Source organism: Brachyistius frenatus, unplaced genomic scaffold, assembly GCF_029030835.1.
Source record: "Brachyistius frenatus isolate BFR_SWC_R1_liver_20210118 unplaced genomic scaffold, ASM2903083v1 Contig_144, whole genome shotgun sequence".
Lineage (NCBI taxonomy): Eukaryota > Metazoa > Chordata > Actinopteri > Embiotocidae > Brachyistius > Brachyistius frenatus.
In genome coordinates this window covers 590,605-616,456 of record NW_027210743.1, presented here as the reverse complement: position 1 = coordinate 616,456, position 25,852 = coordinate 590,605, and the positions used below count along the sequence as shown (strand labels likewise).

Below are 25,852 nucleotides of genomic sequence, written 5' to 3'. Positions count from 1 at the left end.
CATGGTGGTCCTCGACTGAGCATGTTGTTTGGATTAGCCACAGCATTTTTTGCTCTTCTTTGTCCTGTCTTTGAATATCTATACACCTCTCCGGTTTAGTGCTGATGTTTCTCGTTACATTTTTGAATTAAGTCACACACTAGTTAGATTTCTTGGAAATCAACATAAGAGCTAAGATGACATTGACTGCTATAAATCAGTGGCAACGCAATGGAAAATAACAATGAAAACTCATTACTAATAATTAAAAAATGTTTCAAGATAAGCATCCAAGTCCCTAAACACCCAGTAAGTGTCCTCCCGTCATTGTTAATTTGTGCTACAAAAATCTCCACACAAATAAAAAACACTGTTGCTGTTTGTCATGGAGTTGTGCCCAGTCAATAGTCCCAACAGCCTGGTTTGATCGGCTTTCTATTAGTTACCAGCAAATGATTTTGTCCCCTGCTGAGTTAATTTCCTCAAAACAAGAAATATTGATTGTTGTTTTATATTCACAATAGAATTCAAATGTCCCTGCGGTTTTCTGCTTTGCTCTGTGAGTAGAGCAAAGTGACCCAGCAAGGGTTAATATGAGCAGCACTGTGTTCCCTCCTCCTGACGTTGACTGAGCACTCACACGTACTTACACACACACACACACACACACACACACACACACACACACACACACACACACACACACACACACACTCAAACTTTCTCCGTTGAGGCCAGCAGAGAGACGAAGTGAGAGCGAGCCAGCTGTCGTTCGCTCAGAGCTGGCTCTTTTCTTCCTCTCCTTGAATCCCACGTTCTCCACTGGCCTCATCACTCCATGGGACTCCAGACCTGGCCACCAAGCACACCACCACTGTCCTCCATGGCCTGCCTCGATGTGGAGACCCCCTCCATCTGCAGGGGTAAATTCAAATCAGGTGCTTTCTCTTTCGTCCTCTTGTCTAACCTGCATGCACTCCTTGGCTGTGTTTCTATTGTGACATAACGCAAAGTCCCGTTTATTACTCTTGTTAATCTTTACTGATGCTAGCAGCAGTGGTGCGTGTGTGTGGGGGGGTGAAGTGATATAGACGCAGCCCTAACAGGAAATGACAGGAGAGATCATCACCATGATTCATGCTAAGCATCGTTCTTAGAGGAGACTGAGAAATATAGAAAGTTAAGAAAGAAACCCTGTCAGTTTATGTTGGCTGTGTTTGCTTGGCACTCTGTCGATGTACTGTTATGGTTTTCTGTCACGTGATATAAGCATGACTTCATTCTTGTAAGGTACAGTACGTGCACACAATGAGTGTCATCCAAATGAAATGTAATGGTCAGATATGCTGCTGATCAAGATTCTGATAATCATTTAAATAGTTTTAATCTTCCTGGTTTATAGCCATCAGCAGGAAATTCTTTTGATCGGACCAAGCCTCCAGTAATAAAACACAACACAGCTGTCTTGTTACTGGTGTTTGGTATCTATACTACATTTTGGTTAAGTTAATATAACATCTGTGCAGGCATATTTGTGGAACATATTTGCCAGTCACCAAGTTTAATTAAGGTATCTCCGGTGCATTTTGTGATATTTATTTTTGCTTTGGATTTAATTCAATTCAATTGTTATTTTGAATGCAAACTCACCATGTAGCAAGGTCCCAGTACATTTTACAAGCACAAAAAAGAAAAAACAAACTCATTAAAATATGAATGTCAGGGAAATATTTAGCACAGGAAACTGCAAATGAAAACGAAGTTTCTTTCAGGCTTCCACTAATTGTGAACTTTGTCAAAAAGATGTTTTAAGCTTATCACTTTGCAAAAGTGATAATGCATATAATATTTTACTGTTGTAAGAAGATACATCACACTCCAATGATAAATACTGGATATGTGGAAGTAAGCTATATACGAGTTAATTTCCATTATGAAGACAGATTTGCACGTCAAACATTTAAGCTCAATGTTAACAAATGATTATTCAAGAGCCCGACTAAATATAATTATTTCTAAGCAAACCATGAAAGCTTGTCAACACAGAGTTGGAGGACGCGTCCACTCACGAGGAAGGAAACACGTGTTTTCTCATCACTTTCCATCTGGATTTATTTTAGGCTGTTTTGGGAAGAATAAGATGATAATTATAAAGTGTTAAAAACTCCGTATTAAAGAGACAAATCTTCCCTTCCAGTCATTCTTATCAGTTATGTAACGATCATTTCATTTGTAGTGCCGAAGCCTTGCTGGTCAGTTTTCTGCTTTGTTGAACTGTAGGATAAAATTAGGAGTTGTGTATTTCATTTAAAATCAGTTTGATACTTCAGGTCAGCTGCATTAATGTTACTGCAATTTCTGTTGACTGAAGTCAGCTGATGGGGTCATTGTGTCCTTAAATCTTTTTACAATACAACACAGTCGTTCAGTTAAATTAAGTTCAGGTAAACTTTTACCAAACATGAAAGCAGTAAAGGAAAATCTGACTGAATCAGCTGCTGCGCACGCAAATTATATTTGTGATAAACCAATATTATGTGTATATTTATTGTTTTAGTCTATCTCTGGTTGTAGATTGCTAAATCTTTGCTCAAATTGGATCCTGTTTAGAGTCTTTGGTATTTATGACAGCAAAGTCAACATAACCCAGTCAGTCTATTTCTAAACTAAATTCAGCTTTCTCTGCTTCTACCAGTTTTATATGTACTGTTTCCTTAAAAACAGAAATAGTCAAATAAAATAAAAAGGCCTGTTGGGAGATCTCCAGGAACGACGTGCTGAGAACAACACGGGTATGAGATTAGAGATTACATCAGTAGACAAGGATTTCAGCAGAGCCCTCTCTCTGTGTTCCTTCACCACCTCTGTTTATGCTTTGCTGGTGAGCAGGAGTGCGGAGCCAGTTTGCATCACTGAGGGGTTAGCCAGGGTTCAGGTTGAACACAAGATGACTCAGAGTGATGAGGAGCACCCCGGGCCTGAGTTGTACCCCCGTAGTGATGCTCAAATTAAACCCTGCACTCTCTCCTGGCGCTGGAAGGCAGCTTTTGATATTATTGATATGTAGTAGTATGCGCTCATAAATTTTCTTGCTTGTGGCATTCTTTCCAAGTCACAGTGGATCTAAATATGGAGGCAAACCAACGCTGATTTCTTTTCTTTTTTAACAATCTCCTAGTATGATCTGTCTGAAGCTGACCGAAACCCCCCCTGGCCTGGGTTTGTAATAGGAAACACAGCAGGCGGAGCAGGCACACTGTGTTCTCTGTCCCACAGTTGACGGGCGGCTGTGAGAGTGGATTCAGCCTCCCACCCTTTGCCTCGGCTCTCGTCACTCTGTGTTCCCTTTGCCCAACAGTAGAAGCCCGTGAGCGTCCCCTCGGCCCTGTGTACAACTGGAGATCCCACCCCCTTAAATACCCCCAAATTGCATGGTTCCCAGGCCTTGTTCTCACAGCTGCCCGGTTTATTTTTGCTGGAGTGAGTCACAGAGGCCTGTTCAGACGCTGTGCCTTTCCCAGGAGAGTTGAGCAGGTCTGATGTTGTGTGTGTGTGTGTGTGTGTGTGTGTGTGTGTGTGTGTGTGTGTGTGTGTGTGTGTGTGTGTGTGTGTGTGTGTGTGTGTGTGTGTGTGTGTGTGTGTGTGTGTGTGTGTGTGTGTGTGTGTGTGTGTGTGAGTGGGAGCTGTTTCCCCCAAGCCACTGTATAAATGTAGCTAAGCCGACTTCTCACCACTACACTGGTGATGATGAGGGCCTCATGTACCTCACACCGCCGCCTCATTCATCACCATCACCCATCGCCTACTCTTCAAACTGTTTTTTTTTATGTGCACTGAACTGTGTTATTCTCCTGAAATAACAAGTCCACGCTCACTTGTTTATACATGTTTAAATTAGGATCTTACACCAGTTTATATTCTTGGGAAAATGACAGCGAGGACCATCCAAGTGCTGTATGTGGTGCTTGCATGCTCATTGCAGACTCAACCGTCTTGTCTTTGATGTTCCACAGTACCAAAACTGATCACTGCTTATCCAAGATTACGCAAGATTACATTTTGAAAACAATTTATTAGACTCACTTGGCTTCTTGCAGTGTCACGACCCGCTCTAGTTTTGCTCCTTATCGTGACTGCAGCCCTGACATTAATCCCTCTTTTATCTGTTTTGCGTCCTGCTCTGTAGTTACTTTGTTTCCTCCGTGCATTTGCAAACCACGCACAGATATTGCCTCTCATTGGGAAGGCCCGCGGCCAATCACACTGTTTGTAAAACGTGTGGTACTCTTAACAACCCCGGCTAAAACCCTTACAGGAAGGGAATAAAATGTCTGTGGTGGTGAACCTGAGAGCTAAGGGTCGCATGTTGATTGAGAAATAATAAGTAGCTTGTTTCATTTGAAGTCTTGCAGGTTTCACAGTTTAAAGCCAGAGATGAATGTGAGGTGACTCAGTGGAGTTGGCTCGGAAAGTTTAACTCTAACCTCTGTGTATCTGCTCTCTCGCAGTCCTCCAGCTCTGTCTGCAGCAGAGGAGAAGTCGGGAGCAGCTCGTGGAGCAAGGCATCATGCCGCGTGAGTATTGATATGTCAATTACAACTTTCATCCATTAGCTTGAAAAGCACCTTCGGAAATGCAAACAGTAAAGACCAAACTCGACTTCATTCTCATCACTCTAATGGCATCGTTTTCAGTTGTTAAAAACCCACTACTTGCTCAGGACCAAACAAACTGTTAGTGACTAAACCTAGAGTTGGTGGAGACCAAAATCAGAGCTAAAAGAGAATGAATGATGGACTTATATTGCCGAAATATGACTTCAAATAAATGCTAATGTTAACTTGTATAAGTGTAAACAAGCAAGTGTTCAACATAAAAGATGAAGATATGTCAATGTAGAGTTCACTATTTATTTCCATTCCTCCAATGACCATAAAAAAATCTGTTATTGCAGGTTTAAGTCAAATTCTGAATGTAGAACATGTACTTGCAGTGACTTTGTTTTATTGCGCAGTATTGCTACTTCTATTGTATTAAAAGATTAGCATACACTGTCCCGTTTGGGCTTTTGCTTTGAAGAGGTTACACTTGCACATCAAACTGCTTCACAGAGTTAAATTAGTTATTTAATTGCAATATCTGCACATAGATCTTCTATAAATAGTGAGGTTCATTGCTAACAGTTGCATCATCGTACGTAAGACTTAACACAGTTAAGCAGCAGACATGGTGCCAAACCTAAAGCTCCTCTTCAATGCCATCCACATCCATATCCTTTGATATGACAAAGGTTGAAGCAGACTCAGTCCCTGTGCAACCTCCCCAGAGTGAACATTGTGTTTTAGAGAACAGCCGATAAAAGACAAGCTGAAAGTGTGACAGAATCCTGCTGATAGCTGGAAAGGTGGAAAAAGACTCTTCTGTTCTGTCCTGAGAGGCCTCCTGTGGTTTGATTTTTAAGGTCCTCTGGCTCCACGCAGCCACATGAGTCATCGACTGGGCCTTCAGTGGAGGTCAGTCACCTCCTGTGCGGCCTGGCCAAGCGTAGCCTGCACACAAACCTCCCCGGCCGTTCTCCACTGTGCAGCACTCTGCTGCCGCTACACTTATAGGCTTATGATAGGTATGCAGTGAGGTTTGCATGATGAGCAGGAATGTTTTGCTTTGCGCCTCTGACACACTCCTCGGAGCCCCCCCACCACCTCCCCACCTCCCGGCAACTGTATCTTTAAACCAAACAAAGCTCATCGTAGCAGAGGTGACTAGTTAGTGAGCCAGACCTCGACTGAAGTAGGATGAGTTTATTCTGAGAGATCAAAGAGTAACTCTCTGCACGGAACAACCTCTTTGTTTGTGTCAGTAGATCCGACACTTCCTGTTTGTCTCCCACGAGCTCCTGCTTAATAATTCCACACTCATGCAGACCAGAAACGTGAAAACAATGAAATGAAAAATGGATTACTCAGTGTTTGAGTTGGTGTGGAATCAAGTTTTTTCATATTCAAGATGAGTACAATATAAATCCTGAAATGAAGCTCATGCAGTTTATATTGATTTGTTTATACATTAACATAAACGATGCAAAAAAGACATCTCTTTTTTGAAGAAGAAGAAGAAGAATCAACTTAATCACTTTAAACTGCTTCTTCCGTTACCAAGAGTATGTACAGTAGAAATACAGTTGGTTTTTTTTTTTACAGTATAACACTTAAGTTGTGACACCGTCCTTTCTGTTGTTATAAAAGTGACTGTTATCAATACATAGCTGGCTACATGAAAGTACTTTGTAACATCAAAACCAGACAAAGAGAATTCCCTTTGGAAAAAGAAAGAAGAGAAAAGACTTACAACCAAAAAGGTTTGAACAGTGGCATGTTTACCACTGTGTTGTATCACCTCTGCTTTTGACAACTGGGAACTGAGGAGAGCACTTGCTGTTGAGTTTTGTAAGTAAAATATGGTCCCATTCTTGCCTGATATAGGATTTCAGCTGCTCAACAGTTCGGGGTCTCCTTTGTCATGTTTTTCGTTTCCTGATGCTGCAATTTGAGTGACAGGTCAGGAACTTTTTTGGAAACAGGGTTATATATCATGTATTTAAGAATGGAAGAAACATTTTGTTTGTGAGTGGAAATACATGTAATACATATAATGTGTTGACCAAGAAATTTGATGGTTTTATCTTCTCACAGCTCTGAAAACACCTGCTGCCTTTCACGAGCAGATTCGCAGCCTGGAGAGAGCCAGGGTAAGACATTAACTAATGTCATCAACCCTGCTGCTGATCATGACTCAGTTTTTCTACATCTAAACGATGTCTCCAGAATATATGGGCTAAACTATTGTTATTTTTTACAGACTGGGAACTTCTTGAAGCACAAACTCTGCAGAAGACCTGAGCGCTCTGAATTGGTCCGTATGCACATCCTACAAGGTAATCATCCTCCTGTATGTTCTTACTGAGTAACAGATAAGAGAGATGAATACGGTGCTTATCCATCTATCTGCTCTCATTGCCTGCTTGTTTTACAAAGTTATAACCACATAAATGGCATCAAGGCTGACAGACTTGTGAGAGTTCTGGCTGAGCCTGTGGTGAGTCACAGTGACAAAGCAGCTGAGCGACTCAGTAATGCCGGCCAGGTCATAGATGAAGATCTTCTCTGTGTTTATCAGAGACGCAGGCAGAGCCCTCACTGCAGGCCACACAGATGAAGCTGAAGAGGGCCCGACTGGCGGATGATCTCAACGAGAAAATTGCCCTGCGGCCTGGACCAATGGAGCTGGTGGAGAAGAACATCCTGCCTGTTGACTCCACCGTCGAAGAGACCGTCAAGGGTAGATACTCTACACCATTATATATCAGTTCACCACTCAGTGACAGACGGTCAAAGTTAAGTCAAGAGCATTAGACATATTTGTATTCATTATTGTTATTACACTTTTGTTTGAGAAGATAAAAGCCTGCAGATTAGCAAATTAGCATGCTTGCACACTTGAGCAATATCACAAGCTTTTATTATATGCATGTATTGCATGCGGACTGCAGCTACTAATAATTTACGTTTTCATTTTGTAATCATGAAAGATTGATATTATCAGAGCAGCATTCACTCAAAATTCCTACAAAATTCAGTTTGGAAAATGCTTCTTTTTTTTTTTACTTATCCCTGAAATGCACTTATCGTCAGTCGCTTTGGATGAAAGCGTCAGCTAAATGAAATGTAATGTAATGTAATGAAATAAGTAACAACTGGTTTCTGCTTACTTATGCTGCTGGCACCATAGGTGGGAAGGAAAACCCTTCTGAGACACCAGATGTGTACAACTTTGATGAGGACAGCAGTGATGCATTATCACCACAACATCCTGCCAGACAACAATCTCCCAGCTCCACCTCGGCCTCTCCGCGGGAGTCTGGAGGCACTGAGGCCACTTCTACATCCTCTGACGTAAACACTCCCATGCAGGTACACCAACACCTCCAATCATTACATTTAATAAAACAGGAACTGCCGGTGGCAGAAAGACAAACAAGCCAAGCAAGTTATCGCATCAGTTTGTGTGTTGTGAAACTTCTTTATTTTTATTTTTTTAGTATTACCATATGTATCGATAATATTATGCCATTTTTAAATGAGAAAAAAAAACATAGTTCACTATATACGCACACAGTGACCTAACCATGTTTCATGTATTCATCGTAATTCATCGAAACAGATTGTTCTCATTTTAAATTCTTCGTGTTTATTTAACTATTTTTAGTCGTATTGTTCCAGTCGAGGTGCCTTTCCTTTTCTTTTCTTTTCTTCCTCTTAATAGTTAGCAGGCGAAGCAGCTTCACTGTTCTTACTGAGAAGATGATGGAATTTCTCTCGGTCTTTGCTTTTCTTAGCGCTCGCCACCACCCAACTCACAGTCTGCATCAGAGTCAGCCAATCTCGTCTCCAGCAGCGAGCAACAGAGCAACCAGCAGGCAGCTGTACCTCAGTCTATCACCTCGGTTGTCCCCAGTGTCACACCAGGGCCAGTTCTTGTGAAGGTGAGATGAGTTTTTAAACAGCTCATTTCAAACTTTAAAAAGCTTTTCAAAAGAAGGTTTGTTTATTAAGTTTATAACGAGCTGTTATGGCGTTGACCTCTGGGTCAATGACTGAGCTTTCTTTCTTTCTGATTTATTGACTGTGTTGTGTTGTGTTGTGTTGTGTTGTGTTGTGTTGTGTTGTGTTGTGTTGTGTTGTGTTGTGTTGTGTTGTGTTGTGTTGTGTTGTGTTGTGTTGTGTTGTGTTGTGTTGTGTTGTGTTGTGTTGTGTTGTGTTGTGTTTTTGTTTGCTGGGCTGAGAGAGACGGTGTCAGAGTTTGCGTTTTGTCATACTGAAAATCACATCAGTTTTAGGGATGGACGACGAGTCAGCGTTCAGCCGCAGTCAAACGCAGGTCAAAGAACAACAGCGTTTAAAACCATTTCACGCATCCAAGGGCTTAAATCTGCACCAGCAGAAGGTTTTCTTCAATTAGGGTCAAATGACAGACCGGCCCTCCTCACTCAGGCTTTCTCAAATGTAAGCCAAATATCAAAGAACGGGAGTGAGGCAATAACTTGTGCATTTATCACCATCCAGTTATTCTCTGAGAACAAGATGAAGTGTCCCTTCCTTGAAATACGATAGAGGAATGACTTTGACAAACGTGTGCCGGAGTTTCTTGTTTCGTAGCTAGAACCCGCCCGCTCTTATGCATAGCAATTTTCATGTGTACTACTGTATATCCTGTAATTGCAGGTGGTAAAACAATAAGGGTCACATTTCCACTACCCGTTTCCTCATCCTGCCGATCCAACCGGCTATAGAAAAATACAGCATCACTTCCAAGCCTTGAAGTGTTGGTCCTGGCAATGCAACCTGTATTCCCCGATAAACTGGACTGAGATCAGTCACAGGGATCGAATATCCTCCAGATGGTCCTGTCCAGTTTTACATGCCCCCTTTTACTGTGTTGTACCCTGCAGCAGACTCTGGCCAAGCTACCGGCCGATAAAATCCGCAGCAAAAAGAGCAAAGAGCCCAAGCCACGGGTGAAAAAGTTGAAGTACCACCAGTACATTCCGCCGGACCAGAAGCTAGAGCTAAGTGAAATGCCGATGGACTCTGCTTACGCCCGCCTCCTGCAGCAGCAGCAGCAGTTCCTGCAGCTCCAGATCCTCAGTCAGCAACAGCAGCAGTACAACTACCAGGCCGTCCTACCGGCCACACTCAAGTATGTTTCTGCTCAGCAACAAATGCTTCCCTTAATTACAGCCAGGATTATTCTCATCCACACAGTTATCACCACTACCACCAATTATTATTTTGATATCCATTTTAAAACCCAATCTAAAGTTCACACCTTGTCTCATAGAGTGTGTTTACTGTCATGTCTCTTTACCCACAGCCGCTTTTTGTCTCTATTGCTTTGTGTTTCCTGCCCACAGCTTCCCTAAAAAAATCGCTGTTCATTGTGAAAAATGGACAACAGATTCTGTCTCTGAGCTATACTCCCTTTTCCTGCCGTCTTCTTACAACAGGCCAACAACTGAGGCACAAACCAGCTGTTCCAGCGTTGCTCTGAGTGGAAACACTGCGTCTGCCCCCGTGCAGCTTCACCACACTCAGACCAACCGCAAGCCGGATCATTTACCAGCTAATCTGGACGAGATGAAGGTGACACACTGCAGCCTGCACACAGTCTGACTGTATTTATGTATGTTTATGTACGAATGCCGCAGCGGTGGAAAAGCAACATTTTTGTTTTTATCCTTTTGTCTTTACAGGTTGCTGAGCTGAAAATGGAGCTAAAACTCCGATCACTGCCTGTTTCTGGGACCAAGACAGAGCTGATCGAGAGGCTGAAGTTGTATCAGGAGAACTCTAATTTGCAGACCACTGCTGCCACGGAGACGGCAACCTCACAGTCTGAAAACATAAAGTTGGCCCCGCCTTTGTCCCCTATAGCCTCCAAGGTGTCCAGTCTGGGCATAGAGGACACTAGTACAGTAGATTCTTCAGCTTCTGCTGCTCCCTGCATGAGCTCCCCACTGAGAGCACCGCATGAGGAGTGTCCCACAGAGACAAAGTCCCACCAGAGGGACTCCGAGAAGGACAAACGTCTCCACGAGAAGGAGCTTCAGATTGAGGAGCTGATGAGGAAGCTGGAGCAGGAGCAGCGGTTGGTGGAGGAGCTGAAGATGCAACTGGAGGTGGAGAAAAGGAGTCAGCAGGGAGACTCCCCACCTCACTTCAGTCCTCTGGCTCCCCTTCAGGTGAAAGAGGAAAGCAGGACCCCGTCAAACGGCTCGGTGTCCTGTAGCTCTCCTGGTCTGCCAGTGTTGGTCAAGCAGGAGGAGTGTGCAGATCAGAGCCATGTAACCAGTCCAAATCAATTCATCATCGGTCACCGGACCATCACACAGCCTGAAGCCCTGCAGCCTGTCCGGGCCGGAGTTCAGATCCTCCTGTCCGCATCCCTTCCTGCCTCAGCGGTGACGATCCAGCTGCCCGCCAAAGGCATCAAATTACACACCGCCGTTAGCAGCGCAGCCCCGGGCCTCATCCAGACCTCTGGACAGGTGCCACAGAAAACAGAGGCCTCGGCAGCATTACAGCAGCAATGCAGCACTCAAACCCAGCCGGTGACAACGGTAAGAAAACGACTGCTTGCGCAGACTGCCTCGGTCTGCCTCCTTATTAGTCATCGATTGGCTGTGATTTTGTGGTGGTTTTGGATTTCGTACGTGAAGCCTGTGCGCACCTGAAATCGTAACTCCAGTTTTGTGTGCAATAAATAAAAGGTAAGCTGCACATCATGAACGTGGTGCAGTGTTTTCAGTGGCACTGCCCAACATATCACATATCACATCTAACAGTCAGCTACGCACTACCACAGCCAATGCCTCTTTTTTTTGTTGCCACGGTAATAACAGGCCTCAGCTGATGGGGTGATGAATTTTTTTTTTTTTTTTTTTTTCCCCCAACATCAAAAGAAAGCCTGTGTAAGGCTGGGTTAGTGGAGCAGCAGCTGAGTGAAGGCTGAGCGTAGTGCCCTCGGTGCCCTCTGTCATCCCTCTGATTTGAGCCCGACGTGCAGCCCGAATTAGCAACAAAAACCCACAGCTGGACTCAGACACATCACTGAGGAGCTACTCTGCAAATCTCTGCAAACAGTGGTGTCGTAAGAGGAGAGCTACTTCAGCTGCAGAAGGCCCAAATCAAACTCGATTTCAGTTGTGTTGGAGAAGGTGATCCAGAGCAGTCTCCTTATAGCTAAATGGATTATTTGGTGTGGTGCGATGGATTTTACTGACACTGATCGCACCGACGCCTCCATCCTGACCTCTCTCATTTTCTCTGCAGACATGGAGGGTGGATACCACAGCACAAAGCTTACTCAATACATTCCCAGTGAGTGGATGCGCTGCAGGATCCTCCTCTTGTCAAGCTGTCCCTAAAGAACCTGCCAATAAGGTAGAAGATTCAAGTCTCTTCTGCTTTCTTTTTCCTGTAAAGCACATTAGAAGTGATCCCTGGTTTGATTATTTTTATAGCATACTCTTTAATGATGGTTCGTGTCAGCTGTATCCTGTTTTTCAGTGGAGGGGACTGTTGTTTTTTTTTCCTGTCGACCGGCCTCCGCGTTTCAGCAAATCTTCTCTAATCCTGCAGGAGTCGAAATTCACAAACCATGTGTCGAGGTGTAAAGACCCGCCCCGCTACGAGGACGCAGTTAAACAGACGCGCTGCATGTTAACAGCAGTTCAGGTGAGAATCAAATAGAAATGAAACCGTATCCTTTGCATTTTGTTGTCATTCAAAACATTTGAGGGTCTTTTGTTTCTCTGCAGGGTCCCACTGCAGCCAGCCAGCACATGGATGACCTGTTTGATGTGCTGATCGAGAGTGGCGGTGGGAAATCTTTTTCGCACTGGTAATTTGGAAGAGCTTCACCTCGTTATGAGGTTTTAACTCCCATCGTGTTCTGCATTTGTTTTTTCAGAGATCTCCCCCTTCATCAGACAGGATCCTCCCAGCGTGGACAAGCCTCTCCCGGTGACAGCCAGTGTCACCACCCTTCCCATCAGCACAGCGTTGTCCCGTCCTCCGCCTCTAGTCCAGGTGGCCCGGCCGCCCGCCGCACCCCTCGACCCCTCGACCGGCTTGGCAGCCCTGACCTCCGACACGCAGCCGGACGGCACGCCGGACACCGAGCCACAAAAACTGAAGCTGCTGGAGGGGTTAAATTCACCTCTGGTTGCCATGGAGGTGGACTTTAATGAAGACACACACAGCACCAACATGGACAACATGGACTGGCTGGACCTCACTCTGTCTGTGCCAGCCGAGGGAGTTAACCCTTTGGACGTGTCAATGCCAGTGGGCGTCTTCTCCTCTGACTTCCTGGACTCTCAGGAACTGCACTTGAACTGGGACTGAGTGCTGTCGAGGTGAATTCTTACACCTTACATTCTTGTTGGGCCATTTCAGATAAATATTTCTTTTTAGTGGAAGGGAAGATTTCTTTGGTTGCCATGAGACAATAAGAGCTGCCGGAGGTTTGAGCAGCTCTGTTCTGCTTTTTGGATGGATAGATGAGCTCAGTAATGATCTAATCATGCCGTGTCAGTTTCAAAGTGGTTGAATTGCTTCCTTTGAGGTCTTTAAACCCTCTGATTGTATGGGGAGACAGATTAAGTGGCACTGGTACTGTCAGTTCGAGCTAAAAGTGGAAGAAGCTTTTAAGATTTCCATCTCAAGTTATGCCAGCGATTTATCATCAGTCTGTTCTCGTGTTATTGATTTCTCTTTGTCCTCCGATCTCAGTGAATGTAGAGCGTCGCACTCGGCGTGGAAAGAGTGGGAAAACGTCCTGAAGCTGGTTACAGAACTGATTGACAAATACTGCATGTAGCTGAAGGCTGTCATTTACTCCACCCTGTCTTGGAATGATTATTACTATCAAAACAGATTGTAAACACGCAACCGCTACATCTTCCTGGGTGTGAATTGTGAAGCATAAATCAGATCTCAATTGGGAGCATGAACATGATAGCACAACAGTGACAGGTATGAGGCCCAGCAGCACTGACTACACCGGCCTCACTATTTATTACAAATCACTCGTGTAAACATGTTTTCATCTCTTTGCCAGCTCTGTAATTTCTATCACCGTGCAGATCAGTCTGTGATACAGCTCATATTGCGTCTGTACACTGTGCAGAACTGACTGTTTACTAAGACCAACAACACAGAGCTTAAAAAAAAAATAGAGAAGCCTCACTCACAGTAAGGGATAAATACTTTGCAGTATTTAACATTATGACTGCTTTAAAGTCCGGCAGACTGACACTGAAGGGGTCCAAATAGTTAAAAAGGTCAGTATGATTTTCATCAGCAGTTTATTTAAGTACAAATGATGTACACGTGGCATGATCTCTGTGTAACAACAGACACAACCGACTCAAAAAAAGTACAATGACCAAGGACTCTTTTACTTTTACCATCATTTCATACTCTCGTAACCATCGTGCAGTGGAGTCAGGTTGTATTTTAGTGACATCTGCTGGCCACATCTGATTTGATCAGCTGCACAAAAACTAAGTCTTTGGTTTGTCAGTTTTTCTTTTCCAGAAAAGATTTATTCTGGTATGAAGAAAATATACCCACTACTACACAAACATGCGGTTGGTGTGTTAGAGTGTAAAGGCCAATTTATTTACTGTGTTCTTTTCTCAAATTATTAGGGATTCACTGTCTGTCTCTGGAACGTCGCTGACAAACTTACCTGGATGTTGAAGGATTTGTTATGAGAAGGATTTAAGCGAAATGTATTTTTATTTTTATTTTCCTGTCAGATTTTAGTGCCTCATTTGACAATCCTAATGTCGCCCTTTTAAAAGGAGATATGTGCTGGAATGAGATTTTATTTTTACTATATTAGAATAGCTCAACACCAGAATCGTTGGAATGCATATGATGTATGTTGTTTTTTTTCACATTGTGTATTTATGTTACCTTTTATACAAATGAAGCAGTCATTTTGTAAATACAGACATTATTTGGGATGTCGCAGTCAGTCAGAGCATCGCCACATGTCTTCTGCTTTTCATTAAAAAGAACTGTAAAAAGAAAGTCTGTAATTTTGTAGTTTTGTTGAACAAATAGAACATGGGAATGTTCATGATTAAAAAAAAAAAAACATTCATAAGTATACTTATAACCATGCTGAATTTAGAGAGAGTTCATTTTGATATACAAATATGTCCTGAAAACCTAATATAATACGCATTTACATAAAGGCCTCTTCTGTGATGTGCCTCATTTAAAAACCAAAGCAAGAGCAACCAAATGTCTGAGCATCACCCCTCTGCAGCTGACATTCAGAGCATCCTGCATAATGAAGGGTGAATACTATCAGAAAAACTCTGCTGAAATACTACATCACCCTGAACTGGATGTTTAATGTCTTCTGAGTCTGAGCTTCAATCTTTTACCTCCTGCTTTTTTTCTCTCAGAGCTTTTTAATAGTCTTGATTGACGTCCGACACTTCGGACATCTGTGTGTGATGGATTTGAAGTTTTCGATGCAGAAGGGAATGAGGCAGCAACCGGCCACGCAGCTGCAAAAGAAGGAACAGGAAGAAAAAGAAATGCAACTGTAACACCGGACTGCACAAACAGAAACGGGCCCAACAAGGTGTGATTATATTCTCATGCAAATATGTCGGCGGCAGACGAGAGTTTCATACCCAATCAAAGCTGTTAAGAAACACACCAGCCAGGTGAGGCTGCTGACGGAGGTGAACGTCTCTGTCATGATGAACTGCCGACACTCTGGGCACTGAGTCCTGCAGGGACATGGCGGGAGGTCTTCCAGGTCCAGAATCACTGCAGGGGCTGTAAAGAGAAGACAACTTTATGTAGCGTTAATCTACATTTTCACCCATTATTTCTTCAGTTTTACAGAGATAAAAGCAAGAACATTTTATTCTAAATACGACAGATGAATGAATGAGTAGTTTTCATAAAACGTTGACAGAATTTTTGTATTTAACCCCTCAAAACTGCAAAAGGAAATGGAGCGAATGCCAGTTGCTGTTCATGTATTTTTATTTTTATTTTTTTGCTGTGTGTGCAGGTGCTAAAATCTGGTCGTCTCTGAGCTACACTCCGGCAAATAAATGATGAGACTTTTGATGAGCTGATGAATGCAAAATAAATACCCAGATGTAGGCCAGATGAAAACCCCAAAACATCTGCATCCTGTTCTCACAAGGTGTGGCATCAACAAGTGTGATTTTTGTGAAGAGCTTGTTATTCACTCTTTCATGTCTTGCTTTTTTAGGATTGAGCAGCTCCGATGAGCTGTTTGTGGAGATCTGGCTCACCTGCGATGGTAGGTGGAGCCTCAACATAGAAAATATTCGAACCAGCAATGGGCTCTATCTTCTGACTGTAGTTGAAAGTAACCCCTAATAAAGAAAAGAACATGTGGTCATAAGAATAAAATATGATGAGTCATGATTTGCTGCGATAAATGTGGACTTACCTTTCCCGTTCCTCATGTCTTTGGCTTTGAGGAGCTTGTCGTAGCTTTTTTGGAGTTCATGCTTCTTTTCACTCAGCTCTTTCAGTTTGTCATCAATGTTTTGGATCTCGTACTTATTGGAAGCGACTTCATCTGTAGAAAATATGGAATATGCACATAGATCACACATAGAAGACAGCAGAAGCAAGAAGACTTTTTTATTTTTTTATTTTTTTTAATTGTGTTGAGTAGAAACTTTATTATCAAGTTTATAGACGTTTTGTCCTTCGTCACCTGTTTGCCCAAATTCTGCACGGTTCCTCAGCTCTTCAAATATGCTCAGGATTTTTTTCCTCTCCTGAAGCTGTTGCCTTTTGAGTGAAAGGTGTTTCAGCTCTGTAGAAATATTCTTCAGCTCGTTGTGTGAAGAAGTCATGGTGGCTGCAGAACAGACGGGAGAAGGTGAAGGGACTATGGCCTGATATTTTGGAGCCTCTATTTACTGTTTGTTTATACTTGTTTTGTGTGTAAAATGTTTATCTTGACCCATTTAAAGCATTAATTCTGCAGTAGATAAATAATCATGTAGAATATGATGAAAAGTATTTAAAACTTTGAAACAATTGCTCCTTTTTTCAGATAATATTTAAAGATTCATCGATACATGTGGCCTTTTTCTTTGCCCAAAAATCTGGATAGCAGTGCATTCAGTTATCTTTCATCTTGTCTTTGATTACAACCACCGAATGTCGTAGTATCGTATTTTATCCAAAATGTCCCAAAAAAATTGCATAGTATAGTACGTCATTGAAAATGTCATTAAAATGTATTGATATCATATTTGGTCAAAAATGTGAAAAACATGTCACAGTATAGTAAGTTCTCTAAAATGTCATAAAAATCTCACACTATAGTATGTTATCCAAAAATCTCATAAACATGTCATAGTATAGTATGTTGTCCGAATAGTATGACATTTTTCTGACATTTTGGACAAGATACTATAGTATAGTATGTAGTCAAATTTCATAAAAAAGTAATATTTTAGTATGTCATCCAAAATGTCAGAAAAATGTCATACTATAGTATATCATCCAAAAAGTCATCCAATAGTATATTGTCAAAAATGTGTCTTTGTTGCGCTGCCTGTTGGGTTGTCTGCAAGTTAAACACTGTTTTGCCAAAACAGCAAGTGGGTCAGTCAAAAATGTTGTTGTGCATCTTCAAAGTTTCAGTGATGCAAAACATTTTATATATCAACTGTTATCCGTTACAAAATAAAAAGTGCTCGTTCACTTCAACTCGGTTACTTAAATAACAAAAATAAGATGAAGCCAAACTTTGATAATCACTCAAATATAGAAAAAAGGGGGGGAAAAAAGACTAATTATTTTTAAATATCTCCAGTTTGATGTCGTTATGTGACCACACCAGTCACGCAAACTTATGTAATACAAATCTCAAATCTAATGCAACTACACCGTCTTCTCACTGTTATATAATAATCCAACAACTCATCTAATAACTTCATAAAGTGCCACAAAAACTGTATTAAAAGGAATATAATATATTAAAGAGAAAAAGACTGCATTACCTAGTTTTTAAAGCTGCTCCCGTGGTATCCTGTGTGCATTCTAGCTCAACAATGGAATAGTGTCCTCTACCAGGAACTATTCAAATCATCAGGATTTTTTTTTTTTTTTACAACTGCCCCCTTAGGAAAATGTTATAGAATGCTCTAGTTGAAGCTGAAGTGAAACAGACACATGAATATCAAATAAACATACAGTAATATATATTTTTATTTGCAGACAATTATACAAAAAACACTGCACATTATGAGTAAAAAAAAAAAGAAAAAAAAAGAGAGGACTTTATATCCAGCAGTCCAGATATGTATTTAGTTGTGACTTCTTTGAGAGGCAGCACAGTTTATTTCTGCTGAGAAATATTTACAACACGAATGTCCTGAACTAACAACAGTTTAAAACGGGTTTTACTATCATGTCAAAGTTATGCCGCAACACCAGCACACAGTTCAGGCAACAATGGTTGGTTTTATTTTCTGATGTGGGAAATGTTGGCTGTGACCCTTCACTTTTTCCTGAGTCTCTTCATGAACGTCACTTCATCTCTGTTCCTGATCCCGTAGCTGAAGATGAAACAACATGAAAGAGAAAGAAATAGTCACACAGTGCCGTTGTTAACAGTTAAATTAAAGTGCTAAACATAAACACTTACTCTTTAAGCCTCGTCTTGTCGTCCTCAAGCTTCTCGCCCTGAAATACTAAATGATAATTTCTCCAAACGTATCTCCTGTAAAAAAAAAAAAAAAAAAAAAATTTAAATAGAGATTTAATAAACGATAGACAAATATTTTTTGGATTTGTATGTCCTTGTGTTTGTGAAAGCGTTTACCAGCTGACATGTTTCACTCCGCCTTCACGTTGTTGTTTCAGCTCCATGAACCTGCGAATGGCCTTCTTCAGATCAAGGACCGTAGCATTCTGCACCACGACTATGGCTGAGGGAGAAACAAATAGTAAAAAAGTATAATATTCATAAATGAAATTTAAAAAAAAACCTGGAATACACAAAGCAAAACAATCTCAACACTTACGCATTATTTCGCCGTCTGCCTTTAACACCCTGACTGTCATTGCCTGGCCGTACTCCAAAGCAATCTGAGAATTGACCTCCTCCAGAGTCACCTGAAGATCAACATGATCCAGAATAAGAAAAACTTCCCTTGTTCAGCACATAAATTCATGGCGTCTCACAGGTGTGCAGAGAGGTCCCTGTTCATGCTTTAGTTTTTATTTGATGTGTGCTGTGACATGTCATGTGGATAAGTTCCCAGTCCAGGAGAGCTGAAATGACTCCCAAGATCCTAAGAAAAGCTTTTCAGCCATCTTTTTTTTTTTTTTGCAAAAACATTTAATGGTTCCAGCTTCTCGGTTGTGAGGATTTTTTTTTTTTCCTGACATTTTGCAGATCAACCAACATGCAAAGATTTAGGTCGTGCACTTGAGTGTAATTTTAAATACATTTCCAGACTGATTACACCACACGGGATACAATGCATCCTCCAAAAAAGATTTTAACAGAGCGAAAATTATGTTTATGCTCCTTTTAGGTATTTGAATTTGAGATCAAAATTGCAATATAACAAAAGCAGAGACTGGCTTTAACGCCAGAATACAAAAATCTGCTTTTTTAAATATATATATATATCTCCAAATGCTGGATGTGCAGGATAAATACAAATAGATGTACATGTCTGAAAAAGCAAAAGCACCGTGTTTATGTGAAGGGTAGAACACCTGAATTGGCAGATCGCAGAGTAAAGGGTCCTGCACAAGTCGAGCAAGTCCCTCTTCGAAAATATCCAGAATCTCTGAATGAGGAAGAGTCTCCTCATCTTCCTCCTCTGCATCAGGAGCTGCCATGTCCGTCAGCATCTCCTTTTCCACCTCGTCATCCTTCAAACACCGTCCTCCTCCTTCTTCTCCTCCACCAGCAGCAGCAGCAGCAGCAGTGCCTGGACTCTGCTGCTCCTCCATTGCCAAGCCACTAAAACTATCCAACAAGCAGCGGTCTGGTTTATCTGCAGGGCGACTTTACAACTGTGCAAAAAATTATTATAAGTTATATTAAATTATATTATTATAAATAAGGGGTTCGTTTTTTGTTGTTGTTGTTTTTTTTTAAAAAAACTACTGGCAAACGTTTTTAAATGGAAACTCAAGAGAACCCGTGTCTGCAAACAAAGTGTGTCCGTCATAAATGATATACCGGAGGGAAAACGTAGCTCAGGACTTAAACTTCCTCTTGGTGAAAATAAATGCAGATACTGCTTAATCATTTTCTTAAACATTAAAATATTTCAAGTATCAGTTACTATTTTATGACACATATGATTTTTTTTTGTGTGTGTGTGTGCGTGTGGTCGTTGTTTTAACAGGAACCCCCGTCCCGGTCCCTTCCACCTCCTTTGTTTCCCACCGAGCCGTAACCAAAGTGAGCAACAGCTGTCGTGCGCTGTCCTTTCCGCTCCTCGACGCGCACCGCGGCGGAGACGCTTTAAAACAGCTTCAACGTGGTCGACGGTGACATTTAGTCGAGTTGAAGTCGAAGCGAGCGACAAAGCAAAACGTCCCACCAAACATGCTTCTTTTCTGTCCGACCTGCGGGAATGTTTTAATCGTCGAGGAAGGACAGAAGTGCATGAGATTCGCGTGCAACACTTGCCCCTACGTCCACAACATCACAAGAAAGGTGCGTTCATGAAACTGCATATTTTGAATATTGAATATTGAAGATGTTGCTCTCGGTTCACGTCTTTTATTTGTGTCCCGACAGGTAAACAACAGGAAGTATCCCAAGTTGAAAGAGGTGGACGATGTTCTCGGCGGAGCTGCAGCGTGGGAGAACGTGGACTCGACTCCCGGTAAGTGTCGTCGAAACAGTGAATGGCACTTTTATTATTGTCATAAAGCTGCACTTTTATTATTGTAATTAAAAAATTTAAAAAAAAAAAACATTTTAAATGAACTGACAGAAAAATGTTGTTCGTGCAGCTTTCCTCTTTTAATAAATACATTGGAATTAAGAATAGTGAGAGAAAAACATGACATATTGTTGAAAGTACCGAGTGTAAAATACCAAATTAACCAAGCAGTCATATCTAAATGTGTAACTGTCATTTATTTGCAGTTTTTGGAAGGTTTGTTTCCAAATTGATCAGATTACAGATTACTGGTTAATCCTCGTGAATATATTTTTATTTACGTCATCAAAAGTCACTTATAACATATGGTTGTTGTTCTAACAAATGTTTTTAAAGAGCCATTGTTTTTTTTAAAGTTTTTTTTTGTTTGTTTTGAATTCGGGAACTAATCAAATAAAAACTTTTAAATTTCATATTATGCTCTTCACAGTCAGTTTTCAATGCAACTATCCCAAATTGAATTATTCAACTTTCGATTCAAATTCAGTTCTTTTAATGCTATTATTTAAGTTGAGCTATTTAAATTCCAAAATAAACTATTCACATTCGGTTTGTCGCTGAAATGTTTTTTGTTGTTTTTTTATTCGTTTCATGCATAATGTGAACGTGTCACCCACGGCACTCGTTGTGATTCCACTTTGCGTCTCCCGTTTTACAGAAAAGTGTCCGAAGTGTGAGCATCCCCGGGCGTATTTCATGCAGATCCAAACCCGGTCGGCGGACGAGCCGATGACCACTTTCTACAAATGCTGCAACGCTCAGTGCGGCCATCGATGGAGGGACTGACGCTTTTGCGTGTTTGGACACGGGAACCGTTCCGGTGATTTCCAGTTTCTGCTCTTTGTGTGTGTGTGTGTGTGTGTGGAGGCTCAGCTGAAGAAGATCTTTGTGTTTCCCCTTTTCACTGGGTACAATATTTACTTTCCAGATGGCATTCGAATGCGTATCCTTCAATATGTTTTATTGATAAAATAGTAACTGTATACAACGAACAAATTTCGACTGACATCGTTACACGTATCACAGACATTTAGAGCAATGCAGACCGGCAGTTATCCACAACAGTTGCATACAGTACTTCATAGTAACATTTCGGTGCAATCCTTCAGCTCTTAAGTTTATTTTCTTGCACAGCTTTAAGCCTCAGGAGGAGAAAAAAAAAAAAAAATCAATAAATTAAAAAAAAATTAAATAAAATGCACGTAGAGTCAGGGAAACAAGCCAGTGAGAATTACTCGCCCTGATGTGCGGCTCATGCAGACGAGCCGCACTCGATGGACGACAGAGTTTGGGCATGCTGTAGAGGAACGATGTCGGCTCACCGTTGGTAATAAATTCACAATGTCAGCTGGTCTGATTGAATCATTTCTATGAAGCTTAAATCTTAGCAGAGAGCTCACTATTTACTATCAGTCAAGTTATCTACCATGCATCTGAGCAATGCAAATAATCTTAAAGGGCTGAGTGCCGAGTCAGAGGCTGAACATCGCTGTGATGATGGTGCCACCGCTGGACCTTCTCCTTATACTTTTTTTTTTTTACTTTAGAACAAACTAACTACATGTTTGTTATACTGGTGAGAAGATAACTGAGCGGAGGCGTGCGTCAGACCGACGCGCTGAACTCTACATTACTGACTTGTCATGCAGTTCTTTCTCTATCGGGAACAGTAGAAGCCTCCAAGTCCGCCGCCTCCACTTTAAAGAAGCGAGTTGGCGTTCACTCGGCTGACAACGAAACCTGCTGCTTTTGCTCATCGAGATGGAGAGCAAATGATTCGAAAGGTTTTTTAAAAATACATCAGAGGGGGAACGCTGATTTCAACTTAAAGTGCAAATGTTGACTTTATTATCAAAATGAAGTACATGGTGGACAGAGGGCGATGGTGCGCAACCGCTCAACAATGAGTGCACTCACATGCGCGCTTTTGCGTGTCCTGGTTGTGCTTTGTGCAAGTACGCATCTTTTCCTGGTTTCGTAAACGTGGGTACGAATTTATCCGGGTTTTAAGATTTACATCGAGTGCTCCAATAGAAACCGGAGGCCTGTTCTATGAAGTAGCTTCAACACGTCGAGGATATCTTTGTTTATCTGGCTTCACTCACAAAGGGCTATTAATAAACAGGTTTATTAAGTTCTATGTCATATCCAGAATATAACCAAACCAGGACGCGAGTGCCCATGTAAACACAGCCAGAGAGTCACTGCACATTATGTGACCGACTGAAACCCAGAAGTTTAAGAATAATTCCAGCAAGTAACATCGATCTTGGGAATTCCCAGACAAGCAAATACATTAGTTTATGGAGATACTTCATTTTCTCACATTCAATAGGTAATAATGATAAAAAGGAAAAAAAAACTATCTGTTAAAACAAAATAATTAGACAGAGAAATATTTTTTTTCCACAGTTCTCTTAACTGTTAAATGTGCAGATAAAATATCTGAAATAATTTTTTAAAAACAAAACATGAATGCTAACTTAGCATGTTTGAATAAATTTGCTTCTCAGCTAAAGTCACAAAAAAAAAAAAAATTAAAAGTAAAGTGACCAGTTTCACAGCTTTCTCTAAACTGAGGCTATCTGTATGGTTTTTTTGTTTTTTTGTGTTTTTTTTCATTCACATGCATAGCATCACGAGCCGGTTTCTGCGGCCTCTCCATCTCTGTGGATCTTTTTAGTGCCCTTCATCCTCTGCACTCGAGTCAGAGATTTGTACAGTTCAACTGCATGTTCATACATGAAAGTATTATGCTGAAAGATATATACAGTAAATACTGTGTGAACTAATGAGAAAACTGCACTTACAATTTAAGAGGGCTACACAACACTTTGCAAAAAAAAAAAAAAAATGGGTGGTGGTGTAGAGTGGGGGGGGGGAGTAGTGTTACTACCAGCAGGAAGAGCAGGGAGTTTTCAATGCGTGTGCATGTACATGTCTCTAGCATAGAGCTGTCGGTGGTTAGCATATACGCTTGTATGTGTAAATGTAGCCCTTACAGTAAGGGCAGGTGTGTGTCACATCCTTGAGGTCGTCAATCAGACAGGGAATCAAGCAGCAGCCGAGATCACACCTGTGGACGAGGAACAAGACGGAGCGGATTTAATAACACCCACATTTTTGTGTGTGTGTGCGTATATATGCACAGTCAGCACTCTGAAAAGATGAGGTTGTTCCAAAAGATCTGGGACACGGACATGTAAAGATGATGTTGGCGAAAGTCCAGATGTCTGCATATTCACGCCCTTAGTTTGAATCCCGCAGTCTCATTTGATTTTATCACACGACAACAGGTGCACTCGCTTTGCATATAACTGGAGAACAGGCTGCGTATGAGCGATAACAGAAATTTACAGACTTGTTCAGTTGTCAAGCCTGTACATTGGATTGATTTTCATATTTTTTTTTATTAACTTGAAATGAGCGCTATGCAGCTGCATTATTTAGTAAAATTCAAGTCTTGGTTCAGGCGTCTGTATCAGCAGACACTTGAACACTTGAATGACTGATCAGTATTGGGGGCAAAAAAAAAAAAAAAAAAAAAGCACGCTCAGGACATCTGTACTTCCTTTGACACACATATCTATAAAGGAGTGTACTAGATCAACAAACGCAGCACCAACAGATGCTCGGCGACCGCAGTCAGCCTGCCTGACGTCTACTTACCCTACGAAGAAGCAGAAGAGGCAGAAGAGTGTGTTCATGAGGCCGACATCGTGGGAGATGCGGGTGATGATTGCCTGCTGACAGTGCGGACACACCGTCTGCACCGGTGAGGTCTGGAACATTTCCCCCTGCAGTACGGTCACAGTGGTGGCTGCTCCCGGAGGAGCCAGGACGGTCGCCGTTTGACCTCCCATGTGGACAAAGTGACTGGCACCGGGACCCATCGGCCCTGCCATCGGGTGAGGATAGTGACCGGGTGGCAGGGGGAAGGGCCCACCTGCACACAATACATCTGAAATAAATCATTCGGATGGACAGGACTGACCCTCCCGTATGAACAGCAATCATGGTATTCAGGCGGGAACTTGGTTCATCGAGGTCACTGGGTCATCGTGAAGTGATTTGCAATTTGTAATCTTTGATTTGGTTTTCCAAAACTGAAGCCAAACCCAAATAAGTCTCTTTAAGAGTTTGGAGCTGGTCTGAATTGGGCTAAAAAAGGTGAGTAAATACTGGGATTACATCGTGTCGAGTCCAGAAACATGTCTCCAAATGTCATTGCTTGAGGAAGACAAATGCTCACTAACACATTTGCCCTGATAACTTTACAAGCCAATCGCATGTCGCGGCAGTGTGATGTTTGACGTGTTTATTTGTGTTTGCAGGCAGCGTGCAGCACCTTGTGGTGGTAGAGGCATGGGCATCGGCATGGGCCCCTCTCCGGGGACATGCGGGGGCAGGAAGCCTGGCTGTGTGGCCTCATAAGGTGGAGGGCCGTAGTCTGGAGGCAGAGGCTGTCCCTGTGGAGGAGCGGTTCGTACTGTTTCTGAAAAGACAGCACACGGACAAAAAAAAGAAAAGAAAAAGGCACTGAAGACGGGTCTGAGTCAACAAAATGAAATATTTCCTGACAAATGACTTTAATGAACATTCAAATTCAAGTGTTACATTAAAGCCACCCAAGATGTTCACGGAGATCTCTCAAACTTGTGAATCGGACAAGTATCTACGGCGACAAAACAATCGTGGATTGCGACTCGGCTAGAGAAAGAAAACAGCCTCAAATGTACTTCGCCTTGAACCGATCTCGCGTTGAAATGTCGACGGCGGCGGCGGCAACAACACTGCGCGTGAGCTTATCGACATTCATCGGCTGTATTACCAGGCCGTCCGTTCTTCTCCTCAATAAGGGGAGCACTGGGACCTCCAGGGTACGGCGGGGGAGGATCACTGGACATACTGGCCGGATATCTGGACTGGCAGACGGGTCGGACACGTGAGCTCCACTCACAGCTCTATCAGGTGGACTTCCTCTCTGAAGATTTAAAAAAGAAGACACACAAAAAAAACACGCACCGTTTTGAGTCCCTGAGTCACATGTACAATAAACTAATTCAGAAATGAAAGCAGCAGCAGTCCTAAAAAAAAAATTAAAATGAGAGAGAGAAGCTATAAGCTGAATCTGTATGTAATGTAAAACCAATGCAACACAAATCAAATACTTTGGTGAAATGGCCTCATATGAACTATAAACCTGATTTTAAAATAATTAAAAAAAAAAAAAAAAAAGGTTTACCTGGTGCTACTGGGAAAAGAGTTTCCACCTGAGGAGTCAGAAAAATGATCCACAACCTGTAA

The 25,852-nt window shown here is 41.9% G+C and overlaps 5 protein-coding genes across 6 annotated transcripts; 2 read left to right on the top strand and 3 right to left on the bottom strand.

Moving 5' to 3' along the window:
* Positions 1-727: 727 nt before the first annotated feature.
* On the top strand, positions 728-14,189 carry mrtfbb (myocardin related transcription factor Bb). Of its 2 annotated transcripts, none has more exons than XM_069715534.1 (14): positions 728-902; positions 4,488-4,553; positions 6,672-6,727; positions 6,838-6,913; positions 7,156-7,317; positions 7,768-7,949; positions 8,375-8,521; positions 9,488-9,735; positions 9,950-10,178; positions 10,289-11,155; positions 11,868-11,978; positions 12,177-12,272; positions 12,356-12,416; positions 12,508-14,189. In XM_069715534.1, exons 1-14 carry the CDS (start codon positions 818-820, stop codon positions 12,942-12,944), a joined length of 2,823 nt encoding a protein of 940 aa, XP_069571635.1. In that variant the 5' UTR covers positions 728-817; the 3' UTR covers positions 12,945-14,189. The 2 variants fall into 2 exon arrangements, with proteins under 2 accessions (XP_069571635.1, XP_069571636.1); XM_069715535.1 differs by having other exon boundaries at positions 728-917; positions 10,043-10,178.
* Positions 14,190-14,686: 497 nt separating this feature from the next.
* Positions 14,687-16,597, bottom strand: LOC138630907 (lipopolysaccharide-induced tumor necrosis factor-alpha factor-like). Its single transcript, XM_069715546.1, has 5 exons — positions 16,330-16,597; positions 16,057-16,188; positions 15,896-15,979; positions 15,257-15,404; positions 14,687-15,127 (listed from the first exon to the last, which is right to left on the bottom strand). Exons 1-5 carry the CDS (start codon positions 16,469-16,471, stop codon positions 15,019-15,021), a joined length of 615 nt encoding a protein of 204 aa, XP_069571647.1. The 5' UTR covers positions 16,472-16,597; the 3' UTR covers positions 14,687-15,018.
* A 1,228-nt stretch (positions 16,598-17,825) lies between these two features.
* On the bottom strand, positions 17,826-19,803 carry snrnp25 (small nuclear ribonucleoprotein 25). Its single transcript, XM_069715548.1, has 5 exons — positions 19,359-19,803; positions 18,656-18,746; positions 18,454-18,559; positions 18,277-18,351; positions 17,826-18,187 (listed from the first exon to the last, which is right to left on the bottom strand). The coding sequence occupies exons 1-5, from the start codon at positions 19,596-19,598 to the stop codon at positions 18,130-18,132; spliced, it is 570 nt and encodes a 189-aa protein (XP_069571649.1). The 5' UTR covers positions 19,599-19,803; the 3' UTR covers positions 17,826-18,129.
* Positions 19,804-20,113: 310 nt separating this feature from the next.
* On the top strand, positions 20,114-24,970 carry polr3k (polymerase (RNA) III (DNA directed) polypeptide K). Its single transcript, XM_069715549.1, has 4 exons — positions 20,114-20,313; positions 20,398-20,485; positions 21,204-21,365; positions 24,880-24,970. Exons 1-3 carry the CDS (start codon positions 20,203-20,205, stop codon positions 21,329-21,331), a joined length of 327 nt encoding a protein of 108 aa, XP_069571650.1. The 5' UTR covers positions 20,114-20,202; the 3' UTR covers positions 21,332-21,365; positions 24,880-24,970.
* cdip1 (cell death-inducing p53 target 1) lies at positions 21,480-25,459 on the bottom strand. Its single transcript, XM_069715547.1, has 4 exons — positions 25,377-25,459; positions 24,894-25,040; positions 24,215-24,491; positions 21,480-23,621 (listed from the first exon to the last, which is right to left on the bottom strand). Exons 1-4 carry the CDS (start codon positions 25,450-25,452, stop codon positions 23,510-23,512), a joined length of 612 nt encoding a protein of 203 aa, XP_069571648.1. The 5' UTR covers positions 25,453-25,459; the 3' UTR covers positions 21,480-23,509.
* Between the last annotated feature and the right edge of the window lie 393 nt (positions 25,460-25,852).

Bases quoted from the DNA above. Each gene is read 5' to 3' on its own strand.
- mrtfbb (XM_069715534.1), top strand. From the start codon at position 818: ATGGGACTCCAGACCTGGCCACCAAGCACACCACCACTGTCCTCCATG. The intron at 7,950-8,374 runs GTACACCAACAC...TGCTTTTCTTAG, and splicing joins ACGTAAACACTCCCATGCAG to CGCTCGCCACCACCCAACTC. The intron at 12,417-12,507 runs GTGGGAAATCTT...TTGTTTTTTCAG, and splicing joins TGTGCTGATCGAGAGTGGCG to AGATCTCCCCCTTCATCAGA.
- LOC138630907 (XM_069715546.1), bottom strand. From the start codon at position 16,471: ATGACTTCTTCACACAACGAGCTGAAGAATATTTCTACAGAGCTGAAA. The intron at 15,980-16,056 runs GTAAGTCCACAT...TTTCTTTATTAG, and splicing joins AGACATGAGGAACGGGAAAG to GGGTTACTTTCAACTACAGT. The intron at 15,128-15,256 runs GTATGAAACTCT...CTTCTTTTGCAG, and splicing joins TTCTTAACAGCTTTGATTGG to CTGCGTGGCCGGTTGCTGCC.
- snrnp25 (XM_069715548.1), bottom strand. From the start codon at position 19,598: ATGGAGGAGCAGCAGAGTCCAGGCACTGCTGCTGCTGCTGCTGCTGGT. The intron at 18,747-19,358 runs GTGTTCTACCCT...GTTGATCTTCAG, and splicing joins TCTGCGATCTGCCAATTCAG to GTGACTCTGGAGGAGGTCAA. The intron at 18,560-18,655 runs GTAAGTGTTGAG...TTTCTCCCTCAG, and splicing joins GGCAGACGGCGAAATAATGC to CCATAGTCGTGGTGCAGAAT.
- polr3k (XM_069715549.1), top strand. From the start codon at position 20,203: ATGCTTCTTTTCTGTCCGACCTGCGGGAATGTTTTAATCGTCGAGGAA. The intron at 20,314-20,397 runs GTGCGTTCATGA...GTGTCCCGACAG, and splicing joins TCCACAACATCACAAGAAAG to GTAAACAACAGGAAGTATCC. The intron at 20,486-21,203 runs GTAAGTGTCGTC...CCCGTTTTACAG, and splicing joins GAACGTGGACTCGACTCCCG to AAAAGTGTCCGAAGTGTGAG.
- cdip1 (XM_069715547.1), bottom strand. From the start codon at position 25,452: ATGTCCAGTGATCCTCCCCCGCCGTACCCTGGAGGTCCCAGTGCTCCC. The intron at 25,041-25,376 runs GTAATACAGCCG...CTGTCTTTTCAG, and splicing joins GGAGAAGAACGGACGGCCTG to AAACAGTACGAACCGCTCCT. The intron at 23,622-24,214 runs GTAAGTAGACGT...CCTCGTCCACAG, and splicing joins CTCTTCTGCTTCTTCGTAGG to GTGTGATCTCGGCTGCTGCT.